The 15,291-nt window shown below is 46.5% G+C and overlaps 1 protein-coding gene across 2 annotated transcripts in view; it reads left to right on the top strand.

Annotated features, from left to right (window-relative positions):
* Window positions 1–15,291, top strand: part of SNX9 (sorting nexin 9) — a 174,096-nt gene that overhangs the window by 20,651 nt on the left and 138,154 nt on the right. For both annotated transcript variants that reach the window (XM_057527720.1, XM_028167439.2), the window contains exon 2: window positions 146–288. In XM_057527720.1, the coding sequence (XP_057383703.1) occupies window positions 280–288 (9 nt within the window). In that variant the 5' untranslated portion in view covers window positions 146–279. The remainder of the gene's footprint in view (window positions 1–145; window positions 289–15,291) is intronic.

The raw sequence follows: 15,291 nt of genomic DNA, 5'->3' as shown, positions 1-15,291 counted from the left end.
ATTTAAAAGCACTTGCTTGAAAAAAGTTGTATTACATCTTAAAAAAAAACAAAAAAACGCTTCGGAATGATTTTGATTTTCCATTCCTTTGAAAAAACAAAGCTGAATGCTTTTCATCCTGAAAATGCCCTTTCATAATTTCTAGGATCCTGGCTGCAAGACGCAAATTGAAAATCACCCACAGGAAACCTCTCCAGTAATTGCATCTATCTATACCCCACGCTTTGATCTCAGACGTTACTGGTGAGGCGGGGTAGAAATCTCAGGTGCTACGGAAAGATGATGCTGGTGAGTCATACTTATGGGTTTTTTTTCTTCTGAAACTAGACTGTCTCATGTGTGACCTTTGCGATGAGATATGACATCAGCTGACTGACAAGACAGTTGTCAATAGCCACATCTGATGCTAGCGTGTCGGTCTATGATATTTTATCTATACCATCCTCACTGGTGTGGTTGACAGGGTTAAATGAGAAAATGTGTGCTGCAGTTCTCTGTTAATTGCAACGTGGTACATAAATACAATTCTTTGATCCATGCAACCTCTCTCTAGGCACAATAACTTAATTGTACGGTAGGGTTCTTCCGGTTTTCGGTTCTGATTTATGCTTTTCCAAGATTATCAAAGTTTCTAGCTCCTTGAACATGGACATCATACCTTAAGGATAGGAATCACTTTGGTACCCCTGCAGTTTCTAACAGCACACAGGTAGGAGGAGATAGTCCAGCCAGCGAGGAAATATTTCTTGAAACTTGGGCCTGATCCATAAGGGGGCAACATAGTCAAACACATTGGGAAGGTCTGGCTGCAGCCAGCAAAGGGCAGGGACGATGAAGCCGAGCATCTCAGCAATGGAGGAAGTGGTGCCAATATGCAAATGAGGCCGGGCTCCACGCCCTAAGGCTTGGGAGTAGCCGGATAATTCAGGTGCTTTGACAGCCTTTCCCTTGGCTTTTAGCCCTTTCCCTTGGCTTTTATGCTACGTTACCTCACACATCACCACACTCAGTCTTGGATCTTTTACATCCAACCCCGCCCCCATACACTCACACACACCCCGACCCCATCCCCACCCTAAGAGCCAGCAGTTAAAGATACCTATAACATCAGGATTATGCCACTTCTCTAGTGAAAATCAGGAAGATTAAGATGATGATAAACATGCTGATGAAGGGAGTCCATAAAAGTAAACTGAAAAGCACAACACAGAAGCTACTTAAGTGCCTAAAAATATTCAGTCGTTGTAACAGTTGCCATTTATTACCTACGTGCGGAGTGCTTGACAACCACTTTTCTCTCGTAAGCCTCACACTCATGGTCTGAAGTAGCTACTTTGTGGAGCGCTGTGCCCCAGTCACTCTACACGGGGGAGGCAGCACCAGGCTTCACTTGGGGTCCCGTGCCCTTGGCCACCTCACCGGGTTAACACTGTCACACTCGTTCATTCAACAAGAGGTTACTGACTGCTTACTGGGGCCCTGCACACTCCTCGTTGCCAGGAATTCAGAGATAAAAGACACAGCGTCCTCCGGCAAGAGCTCGTTTTCCAAAGAAGCATGGAGACTGGTAAACAGATGATTACCGTATGGCATGACACAGACTTGACAGAAGAGTCACCAAACACAGCCCGGGAGGGCCAGCGAACACCTTCAGGAGGAGGTGACAGGAGCAGCCCTGTGGGACGGCCATAGCGGCACACTTGCATCAGAGCAAGCTTTGAAGGATGAGTAGGAACAGCAAGCAGTCAAAGAAGGGAATGGGGATGGGGTGGGATGGGTGGGTGGAGGGATGCCAGGCACAGGGAAGGGTCTGAGAAATGTCCCAAGGGGACCGGGGACAAGCAGACCAAGAGGTGGACAGGGCCCAGGTCACATGGCCTTTTCATGATGCCAAGGAACATAGGCTCTGTTCTGCAGGCTAAGAGGGTGTTTGGGAGAATGTTATACAGGGCAATGGCCATATCATAAATGTGGTTTCAGAAGTATTGTTAGGCCAGCCTTATGGAGAAAGGATTCGAATGCAGTGTCTCTGGATGGAAAGACCAGGGAGGGGCTTCCTGCGTAATCCAGGAGAGAAATGATAAGGACCTGAGAAGACAGCTGTGGTGGGAATGGAAGAGGAGGACAGGTTCCAGACTTGTTTAGGAGGAAGAAGAGGTCAGATTTACTGACCAAATGATAGTAAATAAGTAATGTGGGAGAGGCAGGGGTCAAAGATGACTCCCGGGTTCTGGCCTAGGTCACCGGGTGGATGGAGATGAATAAGTTCCACGAGGACTGTGGCTTATTCAGCAGGTGGCACAGTGACTAGCATGTAGTAGGTGCTCAGTAAATATTTCTGGAATGAATGATGGCATGAATGCCTGGGTGAGGAATATAAAGAAAGAGCAAGTAGTTTTGGGGGATGGGTTGGAATGATGGTACATGTTGAGTGTGAGATGCTTATGAGATGGTCAGATAAAGATGTGCTGCAGACATTTGCATCTATAAGACTGGAGTTCAAAAGAGACATCTGGGCCAAAGGTATGGTTGTGGGAAACATCTACATTCACATTCAGAATAAGGAGACCGGAAGACCAAAAGGAATCATGGTCAGATCCCGGGAACCATCAACAGTTAAAGGGCCAGCAGAGGAACAGGAGCCCTCAGAAGAGGTTTAAAAAATAATTGCAAGAAAGAATGGTGTTGTAGAATCTCAAGATGGATGGGGTGTCACAGGCCCCTGGAAGGCCAAGTAGAATAAAAGCTGGAATTTATGCCTTGAATTTAGCAACCAGGAGAACAAAAGTCACATGGCCCTGGCTAGAAGGAACACTGAGGTTCTGCAGACTGCTGGCAGGGTGAGATGAAGCACAGCTGAAGCCGTGGGAGGGGGAGGCCCACAGGCACGGGGGAGAGCTGTGCAGGAGCTGACCCCGGACAGGAGCTGACCCCGGACAGGAGCAAGCGAACCAATTGTTACACTTGCAGGAATTCTGATAGCTGGTATTAAACATAGCCATTATTAAAAATTAAATTATATAAACCCGAAAATTGAATAAATTATGCTAAAAACAAAAGTTATAAACACCGAAAACTCGTCACTTCCTAATTATTTACATTTTACTGTTTTCTCAGCTGTCAAGGTTATTAACATCTATTATGTCTGGATGGCAGAAATACCGTATAACCGTGTGCTGCTGTACATCTCTTCCCTACCCCGCATTCAGTGATGTCATGGTGATAGGCTGAGACTGGCCATGGTGGGAGTATTTATACCAGGTGCAAATGCTACAGTTCGGGGTTCTTTTCTTCCAGAGAGCTGGTTGTTACCATTTACCAGCACGCCACTGAAACCGGGCCAGCAGCTGCCTGCCCCCGGGCTTCTCCCTCAGGGAGTGGCGTTGATCCAATCACTACAGTGAGGCTGGTGTAGGGGAGGCGCTGACTGCAGAGTGTTTAGTCAAGGACAGTTCTTAGCATCAGGGGGATGCCTGTGTCACCTTTCTAGAGAGTTCTCTCCAGGTTGGTATAGGGGCCAGCCAGAGAGGATTCAGAGGATTTGGGGGCAGGGATTGGGGTACCAGTAACTGTGCTGACACTCAGGGCTGGATTTCAGGGCCAGAAAAAACCCAGGATGGGGGCAGAGGCCCGCGTGGTCGACTGGTCACCCACACTGTGCTCAGGTGCAGATGACCCCAGCCCTGAGGGTTTTTCAGTTTTCATTGCCTCAGGCCTGGCTGACAGGAGCCTCAGGGCAGCTGGGGGAAACCAGACTAGGGAGGGCAGGATCTGACAACCAAGCAGGGGGAAGTGAGATTTATTTATTTAAGGGGAAAAAAGACCAATTAAAATAATTCCGAAAAAAATCCCATCTGATGGGTAACATGAATCACTGGTCACACTGGGTGGTGTACCGGGAGGGAGGGGGGCGCCCTGGGTGCTGGGGTGCACTGTCTGTAGAGAATTAACCAATAAGAGGAAAACCAACTAATAGGCCTGCTTTTTATTATCGCCAGATGTGGCAATTCTAAACAACCGCAGTGACAAAATACACCTCCCTTGGGGCGGACTCCGCCCGCGCACCCTCCACACATGTATTTTTGAGAACCTTCTATGCGATCAGTTGATTGTATTAGAACAGCTGACACATACTTCTTTAGTTCCTTTTTTGCGGTGTTTGTTTCATAGAATCACTTATTTTTAGAGTGTTGGAGGCATGTCTTGTTTTTCCATTCAGACACCAACACATATCAAGGGTCCCTGAGGAGCTGTCAGTTACGCTTGGTGTTTAAGGGCGTTTGCAAAGATGTAATACGGTCTTTGGAAGAATCGGCAGCCGGCCTTGTGTTGTATGTGCCGTAAAAGAAGTCAGAAGCTGGTTATGAATCACCACTTTCCTATTATTCTAGCGTTGTGCCCTGCAGAGCAGAAAGAGGTTTTAAGCATAAAAAAAGTTTTTTAAAAAGACAGAAGCAAACAGGATGTGGAAGGGATGACCTAGAAGCAAGTTCTGTTGCATTTCAACTGTGTGACCTTAGAAGTATTCTACTCAATTGCTCGGAGGCTCAGTTTTCCTGTTTGTAAAATGGGGTTAACGGTACCTGACTAGCTTCTTCCTGGGGCTGGTGAGACCAGGTGTAGGAAGGGGTGATGCACCGAATAAAGCTTGATGCTGCTTCAGTTCCTCAGGATCCGGGAAGGGGGAGCGTAGAGCCCAGAGCGAGCCTATCTGAGGAGGTTAAATGAGGTTTAGATCTGCAACTTCAGTTGCCACTGCTGATACAGTGTGCTCAGAAATGTCTGGGGACATCAAAGTGAAAACTGGAACTTGGAAACTGGGAAAACAGGTCAGTGGGGAAAGGAGACAGGTCAGGGCTCTCCCGGAGTGGGGCTCACCCCACTCAGCCGTGATCATGTAGTAGTAGGTCAGCACCTCGCACCGGCTCAGAGCTGCGATGTCTGGTTGGGAAGGAAAAGTCAGGTCTAGAAGCGGCTCTGGGAGCAGCAGTCCCAACACCACTTGCCAACTGGCAGATTCGATTTGAACCAGAAGCCTCTTCTCTTTTCATTGTCTTGGCTGCATTTTTGAAGAGTGGATGGTTCTTCTAGAAAGGAGGGTGGTAGAAATCCTATGAACCCCACCAAATCTCCCAAATCAAATGGAAAAGAAAACAAACAAAATGCCCAGTGGCCTCTTTGCAGCTCACTCTACACAGATTATATGCAGCAATGTAAAATACGGGCTTTTTCTTTACTACCTGAAAAGGGATGGAAAGTTATTTCCCAAGGGTGCTGATGTTGGCACGGTGATGAAGGATGATATACTGTCACCCCTCCCAGGCATGGTCCATCTGCCTTCTTTGATGCTGAGCAGGGGCTGGGGTCTTTAGCCATAGGACAGGGAAGGAGGAGGGCCAGAGAAGCTGCCCTGTGCGCCCAGGTCAGACCCTCCCAACATGAAAGAGCTTTTCCACGTAGAGCTCTAATACTTCTCTGTGGAATTTAAATAACTAAAGGCAAAGACAGAAAAGGGTCTCTCCCCTTTCTATCTAGTGCTTAATGAACAGGGTAAGGCTGAGAAGGGAACAGGACAAATCAGATTAGAAGAAATAAGCCTTTGAGACGGTCCTGGGCTTCAGGTGGTTGACCCAGGAGCAGGTCAGGCCAAGAGCTGAGAATCTAGTGTTGGGACCCAGGGCAGGTTGCCCCAAAGTGTGCCTCAAGGGCATATTGATTATTTAGAATTAAAGTAACTTAAGAAATGGCCAACGCAAGAAGGACACTCTGACCTTCCTTTCTTTTCTCCCTGAAAGCAGAAAATAAATCTCTCATGTGAAAGGTGCTCTCCCTGTATCTGGAGGTAGAAGGACACTCTTATCGCCAAAGATAGGGAATTCAGGCCAAGAAGCCTATATAAACAAGCCTGTTACTTCTTTAATTTACTATCACAGCCCAAACTCTGTTTAGATTCTTGACTAACTGAGCACCCAAAACCTAAGTTTCTTTGTCCTGTCAATTCCTCACAAGTTTATTGTTTGTCTGAAGAGTATAAAAGCTGCCTGCTGCCTTCTCTGGCTACTTCTTAGGTCCCATTTCTATTTTTTTTTTTTTTTTTGCACGGCTTGCAGGATCTTAGTTTCCTTACCAGGGACTGAACCTGGGCCCGGCAGTGAAAGCGCAGAGTCCTAACCAGGGGACCGCCAGGAAATTCCCATAGGTCCCATTTCTATGAGACCTCCTTGTATGTGATTAAAATTATTTCCTTCTTCTCCTGTTAACCTGTCTTGTGTCAATTTTATTATTAGTCCAGCCACAAGTGGGGTAGAGGGCTGACATTCCTCTCCCCGGCACTAGTGACACACTTTTCCTATCTGGAGAGACACCAGGTAAGATTCGCTCCCAGGTGGAACCCTGCCTTCTCCACCAGTCACCCCCCTCTACCCACCTGCCTGATTCCAGCAGCCCAGCCCACCGTGCCAATTAACAGCCTACATTTCCCACAGGCCTGACAATCTGTATTACCGGCAATTCCTCAAAACACCGAGGTGAGGTAGTATGAAATGTTATCCTGGCAAACTTTGCAGGGTAAGGAACATGACCAAGTACCCCAATTAATTACTAGCAAATCTAGACTCACACGGTCTTGTGGGTTACACAAACAACCCAGCCACTCTGCTTCTTGTTCTCCAAATACAGTATCTATGCAGCATGCCAGAATCTCACCAGGCAGGATTTTTACCGCAGAGGAAGAAAACAAAGCAGGTGTCAAGGGTCATTAACCTCACCCTGGTCTCTTTCTGAAAATCAGTACTCTGACATGTCCAGGCTACCTTTTAAAGCTCCATGTGTATATGATGCAAATTTACACTTGCTTTGCATATGCATTTTTGGGTCTATTTTTGAGCCAGTTGCTGCACTCAATCAAGATAGTTTTAATTCTGATATTCTGGATCTAAAATAATCTGCTATGGTATTTCCCACCCCTGTGCCCTCTCTGAATCTATTTCCAAACCATTATTCCGCTCATGCTCATTGGCTTTCAAAGTTGGAATGGCCAATGGATGCAGAGAAACACAACCTTCATGTTTAACTGAGGCTAAGAAGGACTTTTCCTTGGTAATACTGAGGGGAAAGTATAAATTACAGAAGCAGTAACCAGAAAACAGATCTTCTGTCAGAAGCTGGCTCTCTCCCCCAGCCGTGTCCAAAAACCTTCGCTATGAATGTATAGAGGAAGTAAACCTTAACCACACTGAGGCTTAAAAAAATTACACTGGTTTCTGTATGTGGCTTTTGTAAATCAGTTAAGTTACGTCACATTTCCACCTCGAACGTGTGATAATAAGGTCAGGGTTCCCCAGTAGACAGCAGAAAAAACCATATAGCGCCTTCCTACACAGTCTGTTTTTCCCTTCAAGCTGACAATGAATCATTTGTTGACATCAGTGGGATCTGCCATCACATGGCAGATACAAAATGTGAATAAATGTGCCTGGTGGAGCAATAGTGTTGCTGGAGTGGCATGACCCTGGCACCTCCTTGCGGAGGCCAAACGTGACTCAGTCTCTTTCTCTGTACTGTATGGAATTAAATAACCACGTGTCAAAAACAAACAGCTCCTGCCTCGCGACCCTAAACTGTAAAACATGCTGGCGGTGCCTAAAACCTCTTGCAAAATATAATTACAGGTACCAATGCTTTGAGACTTTGGACATAATCCAACTCAACTTAAAATAGTAACAAAGGCTGAGTGTAAACCTGTGACATAGATTCTCTGAAAAGGGACCAGGAGTCAGGCCAAGGGCTAATAAGCCTCTTAGGATCAGAAGAAGACTGCTCCATTCAACGACAGCTGACCCTCCAACTCTGACCCTACTCTCCACAGAGAATTAGATCAGAAATCCCCAAGGGCAAGTATTTTTGCCCATATTCCCAGTCCCACCGTTGCAGAAATGAACTGAGGTGCACAGCTACAACCATGGGAGCTTTGAGGCGTCTGTTTTCTAATTTATTTATCATTTGAATGTAGTTTGGTAATTTCCTGGAGGGAAAGGATCTGGGGTAGATTGGGAAGCATGCACTGTCAGGAGCCAAAAATTCCACAACTGCTAATCTTCCCTCCTGACTCTCTTGCAAAAAGACTGTAATATTTATTCACAAGGGAGCTCTGGAAACAAGTCGGCTATTATCCGGGAAAGTCTATGGCAGCGGACTCCTTTGTACCAAGAAACTGACGCAAGGTCTTGGGCCCACCATCGTAGCTGATTGTGAGTTGCGTTAGCACATTTCCCCACTATGTTATCATTACAAAACTTTTTTGGAAATTTAAAAACAGTTCATGGCAAGAATAAAGACAATATTTATGGTACATACTTTCTGGAAGATTTGGATGAAATAAATAGTTGATTAAGTATCTTGTCAGTAATTCAGGCACCATTTAACTGTGCCATGGTAATTGTCTAGATGTTATTATTATAATGCTTCATCCTAACTTCGTTTGAATTCTGACACCTGGACACATGCTGGATCATCTGTCCAGCTTACAACGATGCCCAGTTCTCTGGTAACCCTCATCCCTGTCTTCCAAGGGGTTGGGCTGGTCTTGTTTGTCCTATGTCTCCTGCCCCCTGTCCACAGCAGTATGGACCAGAGGTGCCCACCCCACGTAGGCTTACTCACTCACTGGCCCTTCTCCTGGAAAATGAAATGGAACAAAGAAATCTTTCCCATTAGCTGTAGTTAAAATGTATAAAACGTGGGTGCAGCCAGGGACCATGTCCCACCCTTGCACTGAGGAGCAGGGGAAGTTGGTCTACAAAAACCAGAGAGAAAGCCCTGATTTCTTCCAGGGCTTGTGTCCAGTTCCTCCCCAAGGCCCAGCTGCAAGCTCATTCCTGACTCTGACACTCCTGAAAGCTTACATTTTCCCTGCTTGTTTAACTCTGGGTGATTTCTGTCCCACACAACCAAATGATTCCTAACTGCTACAAATTCCTATCTGGGAATCACATCATTTCATGGGGCTTTGGGCTCCAGGCTGATTGGCATCTAAAGCCTTGCAGCATCTCAGAGGCACTGCCTCTGAGTTCTCTGTGCAGAGGCTTCTGGCAACTTGGGTATGAGTTCTGAGCCTGTTCATTCTAAGGATGTGAACTCAGCAAGTCTTCTAGCCTCAGTGCAGCTTAGTTTCCACACCTGTAAAATGAGAAAAACTAACTAAACATTGATAATGTGATAAAGCACAAAAAACTTGAGCTTTGAGGTGACTCTCGGGTTAAAGTCCCAGCTCTGTCACTTACCAGAGCCTCAGTGTTCTCATTAGCTTGTTTGAAAAATTAGGAAAAAAAAAAAAAGGTAAATGCACCTGACATGAGACAAGTCCTGTGTAACAGGCACTTTTATTATTACTGTTACTGTCATTACCACTCCTGCTCTCCTTCTTCTTCCCAGAGAATGTGAAAGTTCTCCATAATCTACAAAGAACAATTCCCTAAAGAAAGGGTATACTTAGAGAATCTTTCTTGAGAAATAAAAAGCAGTGTCTGACATCTCTCTTACTCAGCCAGAGGTGTTTAGCTCTCTGACAATATAACTTCCCGGCTCTGATTGGTTGATCTAGCACGAGAGCTAGAAAATAGGAAGGAAATAGATGTTTCCCCCTCTCAAGAAGAGGAGCTGCAGCCTGGCAATAGTGGGAATGCTGCTGACTCTGGACGCGGCCAGGCTTGGATGCCTGTCCTGGGGCCACTTAACTCTCTGAGTTTCTTCTTGGTAGAACCAGAATGACAATGTCACCTACTCCATGGGATCCTGAAAACACTGGAGGCAGTAGGTATGAAGTGGTACTCAACACAAGTTATTTTTAGGACAGTCCTCACTTAGAACTTACCCTAACTCTCCGATCTCCCACCTAGAGCAGCAGAAAGAGAAAAATCCTTCTGACAGCCATGCAGTGTGGCTCTGTGTTAGTAGGAACCCCCCATGTGTTTTTCAGCAATTTTCCTACTAGGTCATCATTTTAGGAAAAGAGATAAATCAAACCTCCTTCCCTTAATACGTGTTGCACTATTTGGATTTTTTTAGGAACTGAAATTTGCATTCAGTGCAACTTAAAGAGAACAATTTTGACAGTTCTAATGTATCGGAATTTCAGTTCAGACCAGGATCCTGTTTTCTCTTTAATCACAAATCATTTTAAAACAAAGGTAAAGGGGTTTCATTCTAGAAAATAAAAAACAAATGACACGCTAAAGATAAAATTAGGGTCTGGGTTCCCAACTTCAGGCCAAAGTTGATTCTCAGAATGGCTCTGGAAAGTGGCAGTGCTGTGAGGTCCTCAGGTGGAGACTGGGGAGGGTGCTGAGCCACGTGGCATCACAGTGGGGGCATCATGCAGTGGGCCGGGCCTGAGAGAGGCACTGCTAGAACCACAGGCCATCAGGTGGTGGTAGGGTGATCGACTCGTCCTGCTTTGTCCAGGACCACCTCAGTTTTAAGCCCAGGGACCAGATAGCTCCTCAGTCCTGGGCAAACCAGGACCGTTGGTCACTCCAACAGGTGCTGCTCTGACCTGCCTCATATGCGTCTAACCCTTTAACCTTCCTAGACATTCTGATCCCTGACTAATCTGTTCCATAGACTTTTCTTAAATTTTCTTCCTTATTTTTTCTTATCTGTAGAGCAGAAGACAAACATAACAGGAGGGGGAAAGTGTTTGAGGACAGATAATCAGTGAGGCTATTAACCATTGCTCATATAGCCATGACCTTGGACTAGAAGGGAATTGCCCTCAGTCTTCTCACAGCTCAGGACCTCAGAAGCAGTAAACACCATCCCTGGTGACCAGCAGCACTCATGGTCTCTCTTCATGGCTGTGTTTGCTTTCTTACTTTATATAAATTTATTAAAAGAATATTAATTGGCAGCATTGACACTAGAGTTAACTTCCTCTTCATACCCTTTCTTCGCTGATGTGTGGAGCAGAGAAGGAAGGATATCTTCCCGTTCCCGCCAGAGGAAATAGATTTGCCAAGGACATGAACCCCCAAAGGAAATTCCTCTTGCCCGATTCTCTTTTTTTTAAAGCAAAATTTGCTGGGGAGGGGTGGTTCATCACGATTATCAAAGTAATACATGCATATTGTCACAAACAAAAAAAAACAGAGGAGGAATAAAAAAAAAATCACACATAATCCCAGAATGTCACCTTTTAAAACACACCGAATAGCAACACAAACAGTGGACATCTTCAGTGAGCAGGACTTGTTCAGGTGGGTCACACTGTCATTCAGCAGAGCCACCGGCTGCTCTGAACATTCTCCTCGCTACTGCCTTTTACACAGTAGCAGCAACGGCAAGCCCATTACTAAATGACAGTACCCAGTCTTCTTCCTCCAGGATGCTGAACTTGTGAGAGCCTTGAATCAATCAACCCATCCACCAACAAATACTTGTAAAGTTTCTACGACGGTGCAGGTACCCTGGGAACAAGGCAGGGGAGGATCCACACCCTCACGGACAGAAAATACACTGGGCAAGTGTGATGAATTATGCCAACTGGCAGAGAGAGTGCCGGGCGAGTGGGTAGCCAGGGGATCGCTCTTGTCTGAGAGGCAGGGAAACCTTCCTAAGGATGTTATACGTAAGTCAAGACTCGATGGCATCCACGAGTGAGGCAGGTGAAGACAGGGAGGAGGAAAGACGCAGGCCGAAGGGGCAGCCCGTGGGAAGGCCAGAAGTGGGAGCGTCCTATTTGAGGGGTAGCGGGGAGAGGGCCAGGTGACTACAACACCCAGGGCCAGGGAGAACGAGGCATGAGCCCCGGATGCTGGGGAAGGAGCAGGGACAGAATGGGTGAGGTCTGGAGGTCCATGTTCTGGTTTGGGGGCTTCCACCAAAAGCAACGAGAAGCCACCCCAGGCTGGCCCATGGGGGCCGGATGGGACCTCTGCTGTGAGCAGGGAGGGCTGCAGAGAGCAGGGCGGGGGTGTGTGGAAGGGGGTAACTGGAGGGAAGAGACGTCTGGAGAGGGAGATGGGGAAATGGGCGTGTTTGCAAGGTATCTAGGTGACAGAACCAGTAGAACTTGGTGACTGAATAAATATGGTGATGAGGGGGCCCAGATGGTAGGCTGCAGAAGGAAGGGTCTGCAAGCTGGAAGGACAGCCCCTAAGGCGGGGCTTTGTGGGCATGTGGCCTGTGCAGTTGCACAAGCCTGTGCTTGGAAGGACCCAGCACTTGGTTGAAGGCTCTGCTGTCGCTGTCTTAAAATACTTAAATCATTTTTACACAAGGGGCCCGGCCTTTTCATCTTGCACCAGGCCTTCAAATGACATCACGGGTCCTACAGAGGGCTAGATGTCTGCTACATGTGTATGCAGAATCTTCACTTGGCTAATGGGACTTGGACCCCATCCAAGACTATTTATCCCAGATAAATGGAGATTGTTGGTTTATCCCGTCAGGCAGGACACGAATCTAAAGAAGGCTCGGTGGGTCCCAGTCAGTGCAGTTCGTGTCTGCGAGCACATCAAGGAAGGTCTGTGGTTAAAGTTCACGAGAGCAAGAAGAAGACAGAAGACACACTGTGTACGAGCCTTGGAGACAGTCGGGAGACGGAGGGCATCTTAATAACATGAGCTCCAAGCTTGTTGCTTGAGTGAAACAGGAATTTCCCTCACCCAAGTTTCATTTAGTTTAGTAATTCAAGCTAAAAAATTCTGTGCGTTCAAGCCAAAGCTAAATGGGTATACCGTTTGGCAGAAAACAGTTTTTCAAATGAGTGGTTTATTATTTTATTTGGCTAAAAGTCTCAGGCTACACAAAATTTGCACTTAAAAGAAAATTATTATTGTAAGGGTTTAAAAGAAAATTTTTGAATATTCCTATGCTTGAACTTCAAGAAAAAGAAAAAGGCAGTCCTTTACAAAATTTAAGGTATAAATAACACCTTTAACTGATTATTCAAGGAACCATTTACAGATAGAATTGCTATGAGAGTTTATAGGCTCTGGACCAAATAATAATTATTACTTTCACTATTTTTTTTAATTTTATTTATTTTTGGCTGCGTTGGGTCTTCGTTGCTGCACACGGGCTTTCTCTAGTTGTGGCGAGCGGGGGCTACTCTTCATTGCGGTGCGTGGGCTTCTCATTGTCGTGGCTTCTCTTGCTGTGGAGCATGGGCTCTAGGTGCGCGGGCTTTAGTAGTTGCGGCACGCGGGCTGTAGAGCGCGGGCTCTGTAGTTGTGGTGCACGGGCTTAGTTGCTCCGAGGCATGTGGGATCTTCCCGGACCAGGAATCAAACCCGTGTCCCCTGCATTGGCAGGTGGATTTTTAACATCTGCGCCACCAGGGAAGTCCCTACTTTCACTATTAAATGCGGAAATAAACTATTAAGAATAACTGAGCTATAGATCACCATTCTGAGTTTCTTTGGTGTCTTATATCCCCTTAGAGCATCAAATTTCTAAAAAATACTAATATTACAGGAAGAATAGGGGAAATCTGGCAAGCCCTTCCAAATATTTACAAGGCTACATCTTTTGAAGTTGACTTAGTAATGTGCTTAAAAGGAAGGGCTTTCAAGTCAGATAGTTTCGGTTTAAACCTCGGATCTGTCTTGGGAAAGTTGTTTAACCTGCCCGAGCCTCAGTTTCCCCACATGTAAATGGAGGTAATTCCTACTTGCTGTTTGTAATTTTCATGTTGTTGTCATTCAACAACCTGTATTTTTTTAAGCTGTATTTTTAAAATAGCTGCTAACGGATGATTAAATGCAGTTATCTGCGTGAACCTTTGTGTATTTCCTTAAAAATAGCCTCAATTCCTTTGATAGGTCACTCAAGTGACTCTGAGGGCAGGGGGCAAGGCTAGGAATCGGCTGCACTGTCCTGCTTATGACAGAGGGTGAAGGAATTGGTGTCTGTCCCTCAGAAGGGAAGAGGTAAAGAGAGGGACCGAGGTAGGGGCACGGGGGAGGGAGGGGAGTCAGTGAGCTGGTGTCACCCGAGGGGTTCACGGTGGGGAAGCAGCCCAGGACACATCCAGAGAAGCAGGCTGCCCATGGGTCTTTCAGGACCAAGATGCGTTTGCATTTCTTTGATGTAAGCCAGTGTTTCCCTAAATGTATCTCACAGGTAAAGTGATACTATTTGTACCACATCTGTATTTGCTTCTTGGGGCTTCTGCAACAAAGCACCACAGACTAGGGGCCTCACGACAACAGAAATTTATTCTCCCATAGTTCTGGAGGCCAGAAGTCTGAAGCCAAGGTAGCGGCAGAGTTGATTCCTTCCGCAGGCCCTGAGGGAGACTCTGTCCCATGTCGCTCTCCCAGCCTCTGGTGTTTCTTGGCTCGCCGATGCATCTCTCCAATCTCGGCCTCCATTGTCACACAGCCTTTTCCAGTGTGAGCATTTCTCTCCGTCTCTTCACGTAGCACCTTGAAATTTTTTGAAAATCAGGACCCAAACAGGCTTGCACTGGCCTGACCTTTCTCCTCCAGGCCAGGGCCGATGTTGTGAGACTTGGGCCCGCTCCCCTCTGAGTCTGCACTCCAGTGGCCAGCACCCCGTCTCCTCCTGAAGTGGGATGGGCTCCCAGGGCAGCCTCGAGTGTGGTAAGGAGAGCTGAGGAGGAGCTCGGGACCCAGCTGTCAGGGTCATGCTCACGTTTCACCCTAGTTCGGAGGTGTGCTAACCACCGACCACATGTGGGGAGGCCAGGCCTTACCCAAGCCAAGGAGCCTGTCGTCTGGCTGCAGAGATAAAAGAAACACCTCCCTGTGTTAGTTTCCTTTTGCTGTGGTAACAAATTACCACAACCTCCATGGCTTCAAACAACAGAAATTTACTCTTGCATCGTTCTGGGGGCCAGAAGTTCAAAATCAAGGTGTCATCAGAGTCACGTTCTCTCAGAGGCTCTAAGGGAGACTCCTTCCTTGGCTCATCGTATCTTCTGGTGGTTGTCAGCAATCCTTGGCTCTCCTTGGCTTGAAGATGCCTCCCTCCAATGTCTTCCTCTGTCATCACATAGTGTCCTCCCTGTGTATCTATGTGTTTGTGTCCAAATTTCCTCCTCTTCTAAGGACACCAGTCTTTGGATCCACTTAGAATCTATTCCAGTATGACCTCATCTTAACTTGATTACATCTGCAAAGACCCTATTTCCAAATAAGGTCACATTTACAGGTACCAGGGGTTAGACTTGAACATATATTTGGAGGGGGGGCACAATGCAACCCACAACACCCCCTAGTGAATATGTCTTGTATTTATGAAAAAGAATGCAAGGAAGCAAGGACTGGG

Source organism: Balaenoptera acutorostrata, chromosome 14 (assembly GCF_949987535.1).
Source record: "Balaenoptera acutorostrata chromosome 14, mBalAcu1.1, whole genome shotgun sequence".
NCBI lineage: Eukaryota > Metazoa > Chordata > Mammalia > Artiodactyla > Balaenopteridae > Balaenoptera > Balaenoptera acutorostrata.
Note: the sequence above shows the minus strand (reverse complement) of the source record. Positions and strands in the feature narration are given on the sequence as shown.